Source organism: Microcaecilia unicolor, chromosome 1 (assembly GCF_901765095.1).
Source record: "Microcaecilia unicolor chromosome 1, aMicUni1.1, whole genome shotgun sequence".
NCBI classification, from domain to species: domain Eukaryota; kingdom Metazoa; phylum Chordata; class Amphibia; order Gymnophiona; family Siphonopidae; genus Microcaecilia; species Microcaecilia unicolor.
Window position 1 is genome coordinate 534,342,842 of NC_044031.1, and position 19,713 is coordinate 534,362,554.

Sequence of the window (19,713 nt, forward strand, 5' to 3'; positions counted from 1 at the left end):
TTATGAAGTCTACTGCAGTGCCCCCTAGGGTGCCCGGTTGGTGTCCTGGCATTTCAGGGAGACTAGTGCATTACAGATGCTGGCTCCTCCCACGCCCAAATGGCTTGCATTAGGACGTTTTTGACATGGACGTCTTTGGTTTCAAAAATCGCCGAAAGTCAGAAACGTTCATGTCTAGGTACGTCCAAATCTAGGGACATCAAAATTTAAGGATTTGGACGTCTGACGGTATTTTCGAAACGAAATATGGTCATCCATCTTGTTTAGAAAATACGGGTTTCCCCGCCCCTGGATTTCGCTGTTTTGCAAGGACGTCCAAATCGCAACTTGGACGTTTCTTTTGAAAATGCCCCTCATTGTAATGCTTTTGAACACAGAAGTGCAAAACTATTAGGAAGGCTATCTGTCAATCTCCTGTCATTAGGAAACTGAAACCATAGCTTAGAAAGATCATCTTGCTTCAGTGATACATGCTTTTGTAACCTCATGCTTGGACTTCTGCAACACTTTGTACACTGACCTTTCTTCGAAATCTTTAGTATCTACTGCAGCTCCAAAATGCTGTGTTACCCCTCTATTATCAGTATGCAAACTCAGGAGGCACTAACTCTCCACCACAACCGACTCCCAGCTGAATGAACTTCACTGGCATAGTGTTAGATGGCACCTCATGTTAAAATTCTGTTTCAGAAGTATAAATAAGGTGCCCGATATGCAATGTGTAGTGGGCCCACTCTAACTGCAGAAGTGATGGTTAGAATACTGTGGACCAAATTCTATATAAACTTGATGTTAATCTCCGTGCCTAAATTAAATGTGGATTGGGCATATTCTGTAACAGTGGATGCAAATTCTTGGAACACCCATGACCCTCCCATTGCCACGCCCCCTTTTCAGATCCACACACTAGAATTATGCTAGCATCTTTATAGGAAGGTGCAGGTGTAAATTCTAATTGCCAATTAATGCAGAGAATTTGTTAGCACCCAATTATTGGCGCTAATTGGCTCATTATTCAATCAATTTGCTGTTTTGAGCGCCATATGTAGAATCCGGGGGAGTATGTTCAAATATAGGTTTAGGTTTACTTATACTTGATATACTGCCAATCACAAACAGGGCTTAACAGTTTACAAACAATAAAACGTAACACTTCACTAATCAGTATTCAGACTTAATTGAGCTATCAGAAGGAAAAGCCTCAGTAGAAAAGTGAGGTACTCTGTTTCTTGCTGTCTACCAACTTAATCATTGGCAAAACCTTTTAAAATTTTAACGGGCAACAGTGGCATACCAAGGGGGGGGGGCGGTCCGCCCCGGGTGCACGCCGCTGGGGGGGTGCTGCGCACCTGTTGGCCGAATCCGCTCGTTCCTTCCCTGCTGCTCCCTCTGCGTGGAACAGGTTACTTCCTGTTCCGGAGCAGAGGGAGCAGCAGGGAACGAGTGGACTCGGAGCTGACAGGCGCACGGCACCCCCCCCCCCCCAGCAGGTAAAAATGCACAGGGGGGGTAATTTCGCTGGGGGGGGGGTCGTGCTGCACCCGGGGGGGGGGGGTGCATCGGCGATCCGCCCCGGCTGTCAGCCAGCCTAGGAACGCCACTGACGGGCAAACATTCTCTAAAAAAAAATAAATCAGTATCATTGGACTTATCTGTCTGTTTGTCGTGTTCAGTTCTCTGATAAATGAATGTTATAGCTTATTTAAGTCTGAATACTGATTAACTATTTGTCCTAATTAGATTGTAAGCTCTGTCGAGCAGGGACTGTCTCTTCATGTTTTAGTGTACAGTGCTGCGTACGTCTAGTAGCACTTTAGAAATAAGTAGTAATAGTAAGTGAAGTGTTATGTTTGATGATTACAGTTTGTTTTTTTTTTACTTAAACTTCACTCCTTTCATTTATAGCTAGCACACAGTATGTGCCATGCGCTACCTACAAGATGCCAATCGCATCCATTCTCTGCACATGCCCCACTGTTCTCTCTAAACTGAGCAGGAGTCCTCCACCGACAGTCCTGCCAGTGGGGGTTGCTGTTTCACTATCACATTTTCAATAGTGAGGGACATGCAAGTACTTGAGGAAGCCTAGCAATTGAAAGCACAATATTGAAGCAACACCCCTCACTAGCAGCAATGCAATTGGAGGACTCCCGCTCAGTTTAGAGAGAACAGTGGCCCCACCTACTTATAACTCCTAACCAGGGGCGTAGTCAGACTTCTGGGGAGGGGGGGTCAAGAGCCCGAGGTGAGGGGGGCACATTTTAGCCCCCACCACCACCAACAATAACTTTGACCCCCCCCCCCCCCCCCACGACCCTTTCGACCCCCTCCCGCCACCAACCCGCCGTCGCCTACCTTTGCTGGCGGGGGCCCCAACCCCCGCCATCTGAGGTCCTCTTCTTCCGGTGCAAGGCTTCGTTCTGTCTCTGAGTCTGACGTCCTGCAGAACGAAGCCTTGCACCGGAAGAAGAGGACCTCGGCTGGCGGGGGGCTGGGGCAAAGGTAGGTGACGGCAACGGCAGGTTGGCAGCGGGAGAGAGGGTCGTCGGCAGGGGGGTCCAGGGCCAAATCTATGGGGGCCCAGGCCCCGGTGGCCCCATGTAGCTACGCCACTGCTCCTAACACCAAATGCGTTTAACACACTACTTAGAATGCAGTGACTACCAAACATTCAGAACTAGTTACTACGCTTTTGCATGTGTTGACCGCCGGATTCTGTCTAAGTCACCCAAAGTTAGGCGTGCAAATTTGAGCATGGGATCACAGATCCACACATATGCTAATTAGTTAATCAGGTGCTAGCTATCAATAACTAGTGTTAATTGATAGTCATTAGGAGTCACGCATGGATCTGCACCCTATTCTGTAACATGCGCTCCTACATTTTGTATGGCCATGGGAGGGTCAGGGGCATTCCCAGGATTTAGGTACAGTGTTATAAAATGACATCATTTACATACCTAACTGCTATTAGGTGGGCTTGAGCTTTACATCAGCATTTGGCAGGCATAAGTGGTACTTTATTATTTCTTGACTGCAGCTTCAGGATTCTGGGGACTTTTGACTTTGGACTCCAACCGTTACTGGTCGAAGGACAGCCATTGCACGCCGAGCCCCTTGAAATTGAGTTTTTCTTCCTGTTTGTGATGGTTCTATATTCTCACTTCTGATACTTATACAGGAGGTGTGTGACTGAGTGGTTATGTGCCATTGCCTGGAATGTCTGCTGTAGTCTAGTAGGTGCCATTTCTCTCCATGTTCCCTTTTGTGCTTCTCTCAGTTCTCTGTTCAGTGGTACTATGGTTCAAACCATTGTGCAAAAGGCAGGAAATCTCCCTGGAGTGACGATTACTTTGTCATCCTATGCTCTACTGTTTCTTTTTACCAGACCTGATTTTGGGCGGCATTTGTTAAGTCTCCCTTCCTGCACTCTGTTCTGTCTCAGTCCAGGGCTCTGGTCAGGTTCATTGTCTTTTAGATTAGTCAGCCTGGATTTAATGGCCACATTTGTCAGTACTTTTGCTGCTCCTGTTTCCTGAGCAGGCTATTAAAAAAAAAAAAAAGCCCTGGGACACAGCTATGTTGCACTGCACTTTTCTACTTTCAGATTTTAGGGAGTTGTGTCTTAGCTCCGTTTGGGGTTGTAGAGTTCCCATTTTCCTGATTTATTTCCTTTTCTCTGGGAATGTTGCTTGTTTAGCCTCCAATAATTCCTCTATTATGAGCTGACATGGTCTCTCTGCTTTCTCCCATGCAGCATTTTGCTGTTCCGTGTTGTGTTTCTCCCTTTCTCCTATTCAAAGAATGGAAGGTGATTCAGCCTCATGTTGTTCTTGAGCAGACTGTTTTATTTTGTGGTTGGCACATTCCTTGGGTCAGGTCAGCTATATTCAGCTATTTACAACTTTTTTCCCTTTTAATTGCCTTGGCTGTTCTGGGGAGTGGACATGGCAGTTGTTTTGCACTGACAAAAACAGTGATGTTCTCTTCTTCTCACTGTTGCAGGATCTTATGTTTTGTATCCAGGCACAGTTTTGGTTCCCCAGCAATTAAAAAAAAAAAAGGTGGTGGAGTGGAGAAAGCCCTTTTGACTGCACTGGGCCATTAGCCTTTGTATTTAGCAAAGTTAAGTTCCTTATGCTCTGCTGGGGAAGCAGCATTTCTTTAACATAGGCAGCCGAGACCTCTCGGGCCTCGCATTTATTGTATTTACCACCATAACCCAATAAAGACATCACACTTGGTATTCTGTTGACATGGCACAAGCAGTCTGCTTGCCCTGGATGCCGGAAGAGGTCGTCCAGGCTCCTTCCATTAGCTTTTAAACCCCTTTAATTAACCCCTCCTGTCGCCCAGCGGGGTGCATCCGGAGACGGGGTCCTGTCCTCCATGCCTCCCTCGCTCCCCGCTGTCCTTGGCGCGCATGCCCGTCGGGGCACAGCGCCATGTTATCTTTGGCTCCATGCACCCTGCGTGGCACTGCGCCTTGCTTTTTCTTTTGTACTGTGCAGTGGCACTAACTTTGGTCCTGGTATACACCACCATACTTCCACAGCAACAGCTCATATGCCATCATCTAATTGTGCCACATAGTCTCAACATGTAGTGGCAGAAGCCTCCTGCGTTGCATGGTGGTAACATCATTCAGGGCTATGGGCTGTCACCAACCTCCTATGTTGCATCAGGGGCATAGCTATGGGGGCCTTTGCCCCCGCAAATTTCGTCCGGGCCCCTGGTTTGGCTGGTGGGGTCCCCAACCCCTGCCAGCCAAGCCTTCTTCAGCGTGGTCTCCAGTGCAGCCGCGTTCGCTGCCTGCCCCCTGCTCTTCATTCTCCTCTTGTGCACGCTGACACTCAGCATCAGCATGCACAGGAGGAGCAAGAAGAAAGAAGAGCAGGGGGCAGGCAGCGAACGCGGCTACGCTGGAGACCGCGCTGAAGAAGGCTTCGGCTGGCGGGGGTTGGGGACCCCAGCCAGCAAAGGTATTTGTTTGTGAGGGGGTGAGGAGGCATGGCGGTGGGGGGGGGGGGGTGGCGGCAGCGGGGCGGCACTCAAAATGTGCCCCCAACCTCGGGCTCTGGCCCCCTCCCACCATGAGGTCTGGCTATACCCCTGTGTTGCATAGTGGTGACAGTGGCCTAAGATGGGTAGTGCTAGTGGATCCTGTAATGCCTGGTTGTGGTGACTGCTATCCTGCATATAGGCAGCTTCCCCGTGGTGCTGTATGCTCTCATGGTACTGTACTAGCAGGATTCCTATGGGCTGGGTAGTGGTGTCAACATCTCTCGGGGCTGTGTGGTTGTAGCCTTCAGTACCGCATAGCAGTGGCAGCCTCCCAGTAAGGAGTGGTGACGGCAGCTTCCTGGATTGCTCAGGGGAAGCAGCAGCTCAGACTGGCCATTCCATGTAGGCACTTATGTATAATGTTGGCATCAAGCTATGGGTTGCAGTAGTAGTGCTTGCCACACCACAGAAAGTTGCTATGGCACATGGTACTAGTTCCTTCTTGGTTCCACAATACTGCTAATGACACAGGATTTACACCCTCCTCATTTTTTTCAGGGTTCCAGTTGGCTGCTGTGGTCCTCATCGCCACAAGCCACCTATGCAGCTAGCATACCACTTATCCTGGGTATCATTCTCTCGCAGATTTAGGATTGACATCTGCTGGTGTTCTGTTGCCCGACTATGATGTTTCTGTTACCTTACATGGCTACCATGTTGTAGGTATTTTGCGGTTTCCTCCAAACAATGTATTCTTCAGCTGGGATGTTTACTTGCTAGCGCCTTATGTATTTAAAGTCCAGTCACACCTCCATGGGACACCTGTATGTCTTCGTACCGATATACCTGGCATTTGGGCAATCTATTTGGTAATGGTTTCTCTGTACTCTAAGGTGACCTTTGCCTGTGGGTCCTGAGTGTTGAGACTGTAGTATGTCTGTAATATAACATGTACCTTGAGAGTACGTAGGTAGTATACAGTTGTGGCTTCAGATACAGCAACCTCAGGCATGACTTCAAATGCCCTGTTCTCTCCCCTTTGGTTAGGCATGCTCAGAACTTTTCCTGCCACAAGCATGGTCACAGTCAGGCATTGCTTTGGCTGCAGCATCTGTGGTTTAAAAAAAAAAAAAAAAAAACATCCCCAGGTGCAGCTAATTAAATGCATCATCCCCACATATGGCTTCAGTTCCAACAGTCACAAACTTAGCCTCAAGGACAAAAGCCACAGGTCTCCTTGCAGGTGCAGCAGCTACAGGCATGCCTTCCGGGGGGACGTTTACTGCCTGGCATCAATTGCACTATGAGAGGTATTCCTTCAGATAACATAGGTGCCTGCATAGTATATTGTACAACGGCAGCTGCTGGCATTTTTTCTGATGTTGCGGCCAATTCTGCATCAGGGAATTCTATACCTTCTTCTCATGCATGTGGGAGATCTGCTATGCGTGCATGTTTAACTCTAGGGTCGTTCTTACCCCTTTAGCTTCAGGTGATGAAGTAATACTTGGGTGACAGCCTTTGCATATATTTCTGTCTCTTCGTGTGTGAGCAGTGGTCTAGGAACCAAGTGTAAGATGTAAAATTTGTAGGTTCTGGTCCCTCAGTTTCCACTTTCTACAGCTGTTTTCTCTAGGGTACTGCTACAGCACCAACCAGAATGGCTCTTGCAGTTGCAGGTGTTGGTTTTAGGACATTCAATATGCTGTTCCCTGTTCCCTTCTGGATTGGTAGTCTCTATCTAACCAGTTGCTTCTATTGCTCCAGTGGTTGCCCTCACTTGTAGACCTATGCTCTTCTTTTCTCCGATCTCAATTAATGGCTCTACAACACTGTTTGGTGTGCTTTTGCCTGTTGTCTCTTTGGTTGGTTGGTTTGCTTGGTTCTCCTGCTTAGAGCCTTCGATGGAGTGTAGGATAATAGCCTATGTGGGCTAGGCAGCCATTTTGTTTCACTGGCAGTTCCCACTATTAGAGTGGCTGTAGTTTCGCTGCCCTACACATTCTCTTTTTGGCTCACAGCAGTCTTGGCCATCAAGGTTTCCCGTATTTTTGGGGTTTCTTCAGCACTTCTTTAGTAGAAGTTTGCTTATTTTAAACAGGCTTGCCTGGCATTCAGCACTTGCCTTACCAAGGGTCTTTTCTCTGATAGTCCCGCCCTATTTGGAGGACTGCTTTGCTACATCCCATTGATCTGGACTGGTCTGCTAGAGATGAAAAAGAAGGAGAAATTATGTCTGTCTTGATAATTTTCTCCCTCCTTCTTTGGTTTTTCCTTTGATTGATTTATATTGTGAGCGGAGGTCATTTCTTAGATTTACCATATTGAGTTTTCTTTGGTCACATGTCTTCTGTCTCAGTGATCTATCTGTAGGTCAGTTGAGTACGAGCCACACTTCATATTACAGTTCTGCATGGATATCTTGGCAGCACAAAATATCAGTTGGGTAGATCCACATTGCATGTTGCAGCTCAGGCCCAGTGGGTTCACTGACTATGGCATTTGCAATATTCTTCACTGTAGATGTCATGAGCACCATTGCTTGGCTATTCGAAATACTGGACATTCCAGACTGCACGATACCCTTAAGGAGGCAAATTACTTGGAACTATTTTTTCTCTGTCTCCTTCCGCTGGTGGATAGACATGGCCCATTGATCTGGACTGGTCTGTTAGGACTAAAGGAAAGAAAATGATCAGATAAGACATAATTTCTCCTTATAGATGTTAATTCTCCACTGATTCTAGTCAGTTTGGGATTGTGTTCCAGTCACCTCAGTTCTGCCATGAAAGTATTGAAATCTCACTTGTATATTGATTTGTTTTGTTTTGTTTTTTTCCTTGCATACAGCTATGCTATCATCATGTGGGAAGTGCTGTCAAGAAAACAGCCCTTTGAAGGTGAGCAGTTGTCCTCTTCCGCTTGGCTTCTGGTACTTTGTATTCCCAATACACCTCTATTTTGATGTGGTTACATAACTCTTTGATATGTGCTGGGTGTGTTCACACATGATGTTCTTTGTGAAATAGCTGAACGGAGACATCCACTTGGCTGTTTGTTTACTTTAAAATATACATATCACAATGGAATTTCCTCATGTCTACTGTCAAATATCTCATGATCTAATGAGTATGGTAAAGCAACAAGTTTATTCAAAATATTAACTTTCTGGTGCTATGGCTCTGTTGCTTTCTTGTTGTTTGTGTTCTGAGGTCTCATTTCCTTATGTCCTATTGTATTTCATTTATATGCATTCCTAATTTTCTAAAATAAAACCTTCCAGGTCGATATGCAAAGTGATTTAACCATCCAGAAGCAGCTCTTGGCCGGTTAAATCACCTGTTCAGGGCTAGCCGGTCATTTTCAGTGGCAATAAACTGGTTAGTTCTGCTGAAAATATCTAGTTAGTTCCTATGTCAAAACCAGCTATTTTGGGGCTTTCCAGGGCAGAGTCAGCACTTGGCGTTTAGGACTAAATTCAGTAAATGGCACCCAAATTCGTGCGCCGAAAAAAAAAATGCACACTGAGCATTATTTTATAAATAGAATATTGCTCAGAGTTATGTTTATAGAATAGCTCGTAGTGCCAAGATCCGTGCACAAGGATTTACTCCAACTGACCCCTGGCAGAAATCCCCAGGCCTAAATTAGGTGCTGATCCTACAAATTCTATAATAGTGCTCGCATCTTAAATGAATTCCTCTTAATTGCCCCCACCCTACCACCCCTACCAGACACACATTCCTCTTTTTTATTTTTGTTACATTTGTACCCTGTGCTTTCCCACTCATGGCAGGCTCAATGTGGCAGGCAATTGAGGGTTTAGTGACTTGCCCAGAGTCACAAGGAGCTGCCTGTGCCGGGAATTGAACTCAGTTCCTCAGGACCAAAGTCCACCACCCTAACCACTAGGCCACTCCTCCACTTTCAGTTGCGCGCTAAAGAATTTCCACACGCGTATTTACAGAACAGCGCTTAGCAAGCTGGTGCGTAAATCCAAATTGTTGCCAATTAGTGCCAGTAATTGATTCTTAGCACCCAATTATTGCTGCTTATACACTCGTTACTTAATTAAATCTCATGCGCAAATTGGTCACGTGTCCAATTTTTAGCTCCATTTTTAGAATTCCTCTGTTAGTTCTTAGCCAGCTAAGGTAACGGCATAAATAGTACTGCATAAAAGTCAGTCCTGTCTTTGTGTGGTGAATATCGCACTTATGGCCACTTTTACCAAGCTGCGGCAAAAGGTGGCCAGCGCTGGGTGCGTGTTTTACACACACGCTGAGGCCCCCTTTTACTGCAGCTGGTAAAAGGGAAGTCTCGCCTTTCTGCAGGAAATGGCCATACAGCAAGTAAAGCACTTGCCATGTGGCCATTTCCGGGGGGGGGGGGGGGGAGCTCTTACCGCCACCCATTGAGGTAGCGGTAAGGGCTTCCGCGTTAACCGGGCAGCTCATGGCACTGCCCAATTATCACCGGATAAACTCCGGCGCTACAAAAATAAAAACATTTTTGTAGCACCGGAAATGACAGCTGCGGTAGCCCGGCGGTACTTCCTGTATAGCGAGCGGTAAGTCCACATTGGGCTTACCTCTGCTTAGTAAAAGGAGCCCTTAACTGGCTGTGTGTTAGCCAGCTCCACAAACCCAGAAATTCAGTGCCAAAGGCATTGAATTTCTGGGCATAACACCAGCGGCGGTCAGCAAAACACTGAACGCCACTGGTCAAATATCTGGCTTTTTGCTTTGGCCACGCCTCATTCTTTTTTTTTTTTGCTGTGTACACTTTTTTCAGGTTGTGTTCTATCAATGTAATGCATACATGGGGTTTCTGTTGAGAATTAGTACTAGGGATGTGTATTTATTAGTGCACATTTGGGTCATTAAAATACCTTAGGGGACCTTTTACTAAGCTGCATTAGGTGCTAATGCATGTCTAACCCAGCAAAAATGGCCTAACTCGGGACACGCCAAAGAGTTCCACATTCATTTTGCCATCTGCACACGCTAAGGAGGGGGCCTGTCAGGGGCAGAGAATGGGCTTGGATATGCTAAATAGCTGGCACTGACATCACCATTGTGGTAGCTACAGGCTGTAACTGCTATATAAGGGATCTTTTTATATATTTACATCCATATATTTTGATGGCCACAGTAAAAATGGGCTTAGCATGCGAGAAGGTTTTACATAAGGAGAAGCTAAGCCAAATGTCATAACTACTAATCAAGTTGTCTGAAACGTTCGTACAATAATTCTTCTTCAAAAAGTATTAAAAATCATTGAAACCAAATTTATTAAAATATTGTTTCTAAATTCTAATCGAAATGGAAGTACATTATACTTTCAAAACGCACTATTCCTCTGATTATATTTGTAATAGTTTTGTTAGATTAAAACCATCAGCCAGTAAACTTGAAACCATATCACTTATGGAGAACCTGTTCAGCAAAATAAAGTGAAGTTTCTGATTGTCCACCAAGGATTCCTCCCCTCTCCCCTTCACTAAATGAGGTTTATGGATTCGGGGAGGAGGTGATCTCTATTTTCAAATCCTTTGGGAATATGGCATGGGTCCAGTTGGTGTGCTTTAATTTAAACACTGTTCAGGAAGATGTGGGGGAGGGTGACTTTTTACTCATCACTGGCCCCTTTAAGGTGACCTCTTGTGGTAGTCTTGCGGAACTAACAGTAGGGAGTCCGATTAACAAACCTTGGGTTTAATTTGGGTCCAGAATTCCTCCAACAGAACCCCACCTGTGAGCAAATTCTGTCTGTCTTTCGTTGCCCTTGTAAAAGCAGCTGACAATAGTATCTTAAAGTTAATACGGGATCTCTGTTGGAAATGTAATGCATTGTTCCTCTGATGCTTGTTTTGGTAGGAGCTGTAAATCCTATGCAGATTATGTTCAGTGTGTCAGGTGGGAAACGGCCGGATACCAGTGAAGAAAGTTTACCACTCGGCATTCCTCAGCGGGAGAAAATAATTCTGCTAATGACAAGTGCATGGGCACAAAATCCAGATGAGAGACCATCTTTCTTAAGTAAGTTCAGCTTTTTCATAGTGGGGTGCAATTATTCAGTGTACTGACAAACCCTTCTACGCTGCATCAGACCTGTCAGTAGATTTTTTTTGCAATGTAGACATCGGCGCTCGGGTTATTAGCTTCTCTCCATTGCTGCAGATTAGCTAAAAGTCCGTTTACCATGTATTGTTAATATGCTGTGCGTTGATGTCTACTGCATCAGTTAGTTTAATGGCTGAACCCCTTTCTGCAGTGTGCAGCCCATTAACTGCACGCTGCAGTCCATGGTAGCTTTCTGCATCGGCTCCTCAGTGTTTCTCTGAGGGAGTAAAAGAGGTATTAAGAGTAGACACTTAGGAGGACATACAGTCCAAAGAGAAGTAACTTTTAGCTAAAAAGCGGTTTGTTGCTGTTTAAGAGTATATAATGATAATAATTCATATCTGTAAAGGGGCTGAAATGATTTTCTCTCCACTTCTTTCTCATATTGCTGCTATTTCAGTTTCATTTTTACCACAGCTACATAACTGTGCTTATTTTTCTTTGTAGAATGCTTGGTAGAGCTGGAACCAATCGTGAAAACGTTTGATGAAATAGATGTACTTGAAGCCGTACTACAGCTGAAGAAAACAAAAGTACATATCTTTTCCTCGTTCTCATTCAAACTGACTAGAACAATTTGTCACAACACAATGCAGTTGTTACTGTAGAGTGAACGGATTGTCCTGGATATTATTAACTTAGGTGAAATATGTTTCCTGAACAGCCGAGCTTGGGAGTACAAGATCCTGTTGCATCAGCGTAGTTTAATTTCAGTGGGCTCAATTCAATCAAATAATGTTTGGGAGGAAGCAAAGGGAAGGCACCATTCAGAGTGATTTAAACAGGCAGTAGGGGATCCTCCCCTCTTAAATCCCTTACCACTCTCTAACCCCTGATATTTAGCAGTACTAAAGTGGGCAATGCCACTGAATATCACCTCTGACTGGTCTCAGAAAAAGTGGGCAGGTCAGGGACAACATGGAAAGTAGTGTTAGGGGGAACCAGGGGTTATGTAGGTTCTGGTAGTTTTCAGTGCTGGCACCTGCATAGCTAAGCAGGCGAATTTAGGACATCTCAAAAACTGTCCTAATTCTGCCCACTTAAGTATGCCGGTGCCTGCACTGAATATTGGCCGGCACCTGCATGACTTTTTTTTTTTTTAGGGCTGAAATCCCCCTCCTGGCTCCCTCCTTCTATTCCACCCTCCTCCCAGCCTGCTTCATGTAAAAGTACCACCCCTACCCCCCTGGAATGACATCTCCCATCCTGGCAGTCTATATAGCCCCCCCACACACACACTGTTGGTCCAGTGGGGCATTGGGGCCAGAAGCAAAGCTCCCTCATTTCTGGCCCTTGCAGAAGCTGGAGAAAATGGCTGCCTCAGTGCCCATGCTGTAAGTGCTGAGCACACCCCCTGCATTTACCTCGTGCTAGGTTTTGCTTCTAATAAGTGGTAAGTGCAAAAACATACCACACCTTATTTTATATTTATGTATTAATGGTTATTGTTCTTGATATACCACCCTTCTTATTAAAAAAAAATTTCTGTTCCGTACAATCTGAAATACTTGGCAGATCATAAAATATACATACATAATCAAATAATAGCAAAACACAAATTCATAGTTATAAATAGACAACACATGAAACAAACGTATACCATAAGTTAAAAAAAAATCAAACAAAACAAAAATAAAATGTAAGCATAATTGCAGTCATCTACACTTCCAGTCCATACATTGTAAACTACTTGTCCACTAGGGTGATAGTCTACCTTTATTGTGGAAAAGACCTGCCCAAAGAGATTATCTCATATAAGGCATTTCTAGCCTGCCCAAAACCCTGAAAACCATGAACAATCTAACCAGCTTCCGCAAAGCTCTGAAAACACACCTCTTTAACAGAGCCTACAAAAGTCACCCTCAATGATACAATTCATTCCCCAAATCACCTGAACACACCTAAAACACTTTGCACACAATTCATTCCCCAAATCATCCGAACACACCTAAAATACTCGCACACAACCTACCCAACATCCGCCCATCTACTACCTCTTTTACATCAGCTTAGGATCAACTGTATTTAAAACATGTATTGATTTTAACATAAGCTCACTCTGTAAACCACATTGAGCCTGCAAAAAGGTGGGATAATGTGGGGTACAAATGCAATAAATAATAATTGGTCCAAGGTGAGTTACACAAAAGAAACCAATTAGACATTGGGAACCATACAGCCAAAAATAATATAAACACAGTCTGCATAGGTACTAAAGTATTTATGAAATAAAAGTCTTAAGATGCCTGTGGAGAGAAAGATGTGCTTTATACTGTTTCCGAAATAACACTAAGTGCTACTACTACTACTACTATTTAGCATTTCTATAGTGCTACAAGGCGTACGCAGCACTGCACAAACGTGCTCCATCTTGCGCAGTTCATTAAGACCTATTACTCGGGAAGTACTAGATCTCAGTTCATTTAAGCTCATCATACAGAAAGATGGTACATCCAGTAAATTCCTTTCCATTGACCACAGTGCTCGAAGGGTTATAGATCTTCAGTCTTGAGGCTATAACTAAAGTTGCTTTATTATGGAGAGCCTGCATACCAGTGACAGAAAAGTCTTCCAGGCTACTGGAAGTCAATGGACTTTACACAAAACAGGGATAATATGTTCAAACCTAACCTCAGTACTAATCAGCTTATAAGAATGCTTGTGCCTCGCATAGGCGTTTCCATGGAGTTTAGGTCGAGCAGGGGCAAAGCTGCAGTGTACCTGAACTGTCTTACAAAATACACATCTAAATGCACATTGTCTTTGCACACAATTAAACTGTGCTTGCTGTACACAGCCTTGAACAAATCTCTTCATAAAGGCAGTTTATAAATCCCAATAAATAAACATACACCTTCTTTAAAGTTGTGTGAGAGCATTTGTATGCTGCTGGGGTTCATTGTAGGAGTCTATCTTATATAGGCTCATAGATATTTATTTCCCTTATAAAATAGTAGCTTGTTTGAGCTTTATTTATCGGGATTTATTAACTTCCTTTATGAAGAGATTCACCCTAGCGCACCTTATAAAATTAACCCCGCTCTGGACAATTTTCAAACTGTCTCCATTACCCACGAACTGTGCACTAATTTGCAAAGCAAAGTACACAGGTAGAATGCAATTCTGTAACAAACTGCCCGATATTTAAAACCATTTAACTGGCCAGGAACGGCTATCTCCCACTCAATATTGCCGGTTAGCACTTAGTGGATAGCCAGTTATATCGCGCGATATAACCAGCTACCCGCCGATATTCGGTGCATTGCCAACTAAGGTTGGCCTTTGATGCTTGTTTGGTTCAAAATGTCAGTTAAATTGTCCCAGGAGACCTGGGTTTGATCCTTGAATCTAGCACCTACTCATTATTGTGGCAGGGTCTAGAGGTTTGGTAAAAGTAGCTATCACAGACCCTAGGGAAGAGAGAATTCTGGGCACTGGAAAAAGCAGTTCCCATCAGTAGGATTTTGGTGCATGCCTACTGGGTTCCAAAGTGAGCCATGTTCTGAGGCCAGTTACAGAGAGGACTCTTGCAATAAAGGATGAGACTAGAAGCAGAGGTCCAGTTGGGGAAACACAAATGACGTCTGTGGCACCTCAGTCTCATTACCCCACCCTTTCAATTGTAAACTAGGGTAAGATGTTCTCGCAGTTTCCAGTGAACTCAAAACTCATTTGTGCAGAGAGTGAGCCAGGCCTACTAAAAGAATACGGCTCTCCTACTTTTATGTTATAATGGACTTGTTGGTAAATATCACATTATACTATAAATAAATGTTCCTATATGTTTTCCAGTTAAGGAAAGTTCCAAACTTTAATCAGTGCTCCCCATGTGACATACCTGAGGTTGCAGTAGAACCTCGAAATATTCCATCATGTCAAGGTCCACAAGAGGTAAGTCAAAAATGTAATTAAATGCTTATTATAATCTCTTTGATAAACTCACTAACAAACATTATTTTAGCTTTATTATGGTTCACAGCTGAAATGTACATGAATTACATATTTTAGCAGGCATCATAAATTCATGGCATAATCCCTTAGTCCCTGACGTTTTTTTCTATGTAAAAAAAAATTAACTTGTTGTTAGGATTACCAACTGCCTACATTTTTGTCTGAACTGTACTGTAATTGGTGTCCAGAAGCTAAAAGGTTGATCACAAATATAGGAAGTTAAGCGCTATTACAAATAATGTGCAAAGCTGGGCATTTTTGATTTTTGAGAGGACACAAGGGCACAGTGAGCACTTCAACTTCCTGTGCTTCTGCCTTCACTTCTTCTTCATCCTGCATCCTAGTTCAGTGGTTCCCAAACCCGGTCCTGGAGGCACTCCTGTCAGTCAGGTTTTCAGGACATCCACAATGAATATTCATGAGAGAGATTTGCATGCACTGCCTCCACTGCATGCAAATCTCTCTCATGAATATTCATTGTGGCTATCCTGAAAACCTGACTGACTGGAGTGCTTCCAGGACCAGGTTTGGGAACCGCTGGCCTAGTGGTTGTTATGTCTCTGACCAATGGGCTGCTGGAGAAGCCAGAAACAGCAGGATAGGATAAATACACTTTCTGTCCTGCTCTCAGTGCACATCCAGTCTCTGTCAAAACTTTCTCTATAATGTTTAGCATAGGAGAGTAAATTTCAGTGGCACTGGTTACTGTTGCAATTTGTGGAGTGGAGGAGTGGCCTAGTGGTTAGGGTGGTGGACTTTGGTCCTGAGGAACTGAGTTCAATTCCCACTTCAGGCACAGGCAGCTCCTTGTGACTCTGGGCAAGTCACTTAACCCTCGATTGCCCTATGTAAGCCACATTGAGCCTGCCATGAGTGGGAAAGCGCAGGCTACAAATGTAACAAAAATAAAATAAAAAAATTTAAATGCCAGCCATGGCATTTAAATTAATGTATTCCACACGAGTATAATCAGGGGCGTTGAATATATCTATAGAGCAATAACCGCCACCGCTGCTATCCATGAAGTTTATGACAGGAGACCTAAACTAAACACCTGAAGGACAATTCTATAACTATATACCCCCTCCCCCCACCGATACTCAAAACTAGTTTTTAACTGACCAGGAACATTCCTGGTAGGTTAAATAGTGTTTAAGCGCCTTACCACGGATACTCAGCGCCAAACCAGTTATGTTGAGCAATCAAAATAAGCCACTTAAATAGCAGGCCTGTCTTTTACTACTACTACTACTAATAGCATTTATATAGCGCTACCAGACGCACACAGCGCTGAACATTTGACATAGAGAGACAGTCCCTGCTCAAAGAGCTTACAATCTAGGTAAAACAGACAGACAAGACATTACGGGCAAGGGAATTACATGGTAAAGAGGAATAGGGGAGGAGGAAGGCAATGAGTAGCAGCTAGGAGCCAATGGCAGCAGTGAAAAGGTGAGCCTTCAGCATAGATTTAAAAACAGGTAGAGATGGAGCTGCTAAAATGTTAACTGGTTAGTGCTGAATAATCTTTTAGTGGCCAAAACAGAAATGGCCCAGCATTGAATATCTGGGTATAACACCAGCAGCAGACAGCAAATGCACTGCCCACTGCCAGCTGAATATTGGGCCCATAGTGCATAACTGCAAGGGGGTGTGCCAGTGGGAGGAGCATGGGTGAGCCACGGACATGTCGCCAAGCGATGCATTCAGCTTATAAAGTACTATTGGTTCTGTGCATTGCATGGCTCACTTAGGCAAAATCAATTAATGCAAGCCATTAACCTGTCTTAAGGGGGTGCCCCTAATTTCAGCATTGCACTAGTGTTCTGTAACAGCTTAGGCAGACCTAAGTACCGTTAGAGAATTGGTGCCAAATGTGCCCCATTACGGCACTTATATCGAGGCACCACAGCTTGTCTGTATAGGGGGAGATTCTATATATGGCGCCTGGAAAATCCGCATGGTAATCATTTTCGTCTAAGCGTATTGTATAAGATTTAGGCACGGTATATAGAATACACTTAGTTGATACCCCTGCGCCTAAAACTACGCTCATCCATTTACACCAACGAAAATGTGGCATAAATCCCTGCACATAGATTTAGGCGGACTGGGCCATATTCTATAACAATGCATGGAAATTTGGGAACACCCATGAAACTCCCGTTTCTCTGCCTGCCCGGAACCACACTCCTTTTTGGATGTGCACATTAGAATTTAGGCGCAGTTCATTACAGAATACGCTTAGTGAGTTATGCGTTTGAATTCTAACTATTTTCATGTTCTCATTATTCTTAAGAGCTGTTTATGCTCCTCACCATTGTTAAATGTACGTGCGTTGTTATAGAATACGCCTGGATTTCCATATGGAAATCTAAGCGTGATATATAGAATCCAACAGATAGTGGCTGAATATCACCACTATATGGATAATATTTGGTTTTTACCCTTTTTCTGCCCTCCCTCTCCCCTTCCATATACCGATAGCGTCTGGTCTGTTGGAGAGATTTTTGGACTAACACTATCCATATGGCATTTGAAAATACACAGATAGAGGAGTTATACATATGGAGGGGCATTTTCAATATGGTGGCGAAGTCCAAATGTAGACGCTTTGGTGAAAATGTCTAAAACATTCATCCCAATATGCAAATTGGAAAAACATCTATATTCTTGTTTTGAAAGTCACTCATTTCCAGATGATTTTGTGCTCGGTATGTATTTCTTTAGGTATGATTTTCAAAAAAAAAAAAAAGAGTCCTAGAGGAAAGCATACAAAAAGAAGCCATTCCTAGTAAACTGGCCACACAGACATCCCAGCAGAGCAGAGGGGCAGCCTAATGGTCAGTACAGTGGACTTCACATAAAGGGACCCAGGTACAAATCCCACCTTAACACCCTTTTTTTGTGTTGTGAATCCTCCAAGAACACCTAAAAACCTACTGTACACCACTATAAAAGCCCTCAGATTTGCAGGTGTCTCCTATCTGTAGGTACAGTTAGTATTTTGTGGGTTTTGGAAGGCTCACGATTTCCACCACAAGTGTACTAGTTTGAGTTGGATATGGATTTGGGTCCCTTTCTCTACAGTCCACTGCACTGACCACTAGCCTACTCTTGGACCTGCTTGTTGCTCCAATAGGAATGGCCTTAATATCTGAAGCTGTCACAAAGCCTGGTATGTACGGTCACATCTTTTGGGGGTGGGAGGGGTCAGTGACCACTGGAGTATGAAGGGGGGGTCATTCCAATTTTCGCCCTAAACGTTTTTATCTTGTTCCATTATCCCGGAAAAAACGTCCAAACTGTGGCCTGCCCAAATCCCACCCAAAACACTCCCCCAATATGCCCCTGAAGAGAAAACCATCTCAAATCCGAGTTTTGAAAATTACAACTTGGATGTTTTCCCCCATGAAAAAAGTCCAACTGGCGCTTTGTGCCGCTTTTGAGACATGTGAGCGCCTTACAGGCCATTAGCATTTGAAAATACAAGGATAGGCGAGTTGTACCTTACTAGCCACTGGTGAATGTATAAGTTCCTTATTTATTTATTTATTTATTTATTGCATTTGTATCCCACATTTTCCCATCTCTTTGCAGGCTCAATGTGGCTTACAATACATCATGAATAGTGGAAATATATAAGAAAATAGACATTTAGTATTACAGAAGGATCTTGGGTAACATTATAATGATAAAACATGATAGTAGTATGGCAAGCAGATATTGTAAGAGAATTCTGGATGTGTATGGGGAGTTCACATTTGTTGATCTTTGTGGCCTGTATTTGTTCCATTGACACTGGCACTATCACCTTATTACCTTGATTACTTTGGCAATGTTTTAGGAGAGTGGTGCAAGTTATATTCCGAACCCTACACCAGAAGTGGAAAATTCATGTCCTCCATCCCAGAATAACATCCCATTGCAAGGTATGTAAATGCCCACTTTTATAAACTCTTCTTATTGGCATTCTTTTTTTCACCCATGCTCTCTTCATACAAAGGGCCTTGTTTACGAAGGCGTGTTGGTGTTTTTAATGCACCTACAATTATTGTGAGCACTAACCATGTAGGTGCCTATAGGGATATTGTAGATGTGCACATAGTTAACGCATGTTAAAAACATTAACGCGGCTTTGTAAACAGGGCCCAAAGGTCTGCAATCCAATGTTCCCTCTAAGAACTGAGTTGATGTGAGCAAAAAGTTTTCTTCACAAGCAAAGCACTGATCTGACACTAGCGAAATGTTTCCATTACATTAGCACTTCTTACGTATACATACACAGACATGTACACACACACACATACATACATAAACACTCGCAGGGAGATTGGAAATGAGCCATACTCTGTGTTCTTTCCTACTACTACTACTATTTAACATTTCTAAAGCTCTACTAGGGTTATGCTGCGCCGTACAATTTAACATAGAAGGACAGTCCCTGCTCAAAGAGCTTACAATCTAAAGGACAAATGTACAGTCAGTCAAGAAGGGGCAGTCAAATTGGGGCAGTCAAGATTTCCTGAAAGGTAAAAAGGTTAGGTGCCAAAAGCAACATTGAAGAGGTGGGCTTTGAGCAAGGCTTTGAAGATGGGTAGGGAGGGGGCTTGGCGTAAGGGCTCAGGAAGTT

At 43.9% G+C, this 19,713-nt stretch overlaps 1 protein-coding gene across 1 annotated transcript in view; it reads left to right on the plus strand.

Annotated features, from left to right (window-relative positions):
• Positions 1 to 19,713, plus strand: part of RIPK2 (receptor interacting serine/threonine kinase 2) — a 99,656-nt gene that overhangs the window by 68,711 nt on the left and 11,232 nt on the right. Inside the window, exons 5-9 of the mRNA XM_030216299.1 lie at positions 7,855 to 7,904; positions 10,884 to 11,045; positions 11,577 to 11,662; positions 14,922 to 15,020; positions 18,928 to 19,012. Of these exons, the coding sequence (XP_030072159.1) occupies positions 7,855 to 7,904; positions 10,884 to 11,045; positions 11,577 to 11,662; positions 14,922 to 15,020; positions 18,928 to 19,012 (482 nt within the window). The remainder of the gene's footprint in view (positions 1 to 7,854; positions 7,905 to 10,883; positions 11,046 to 11,576; positions 11,663 to 14,921; positions 15,021 to 18,927; positions 19,013 to 19,713) is intronic.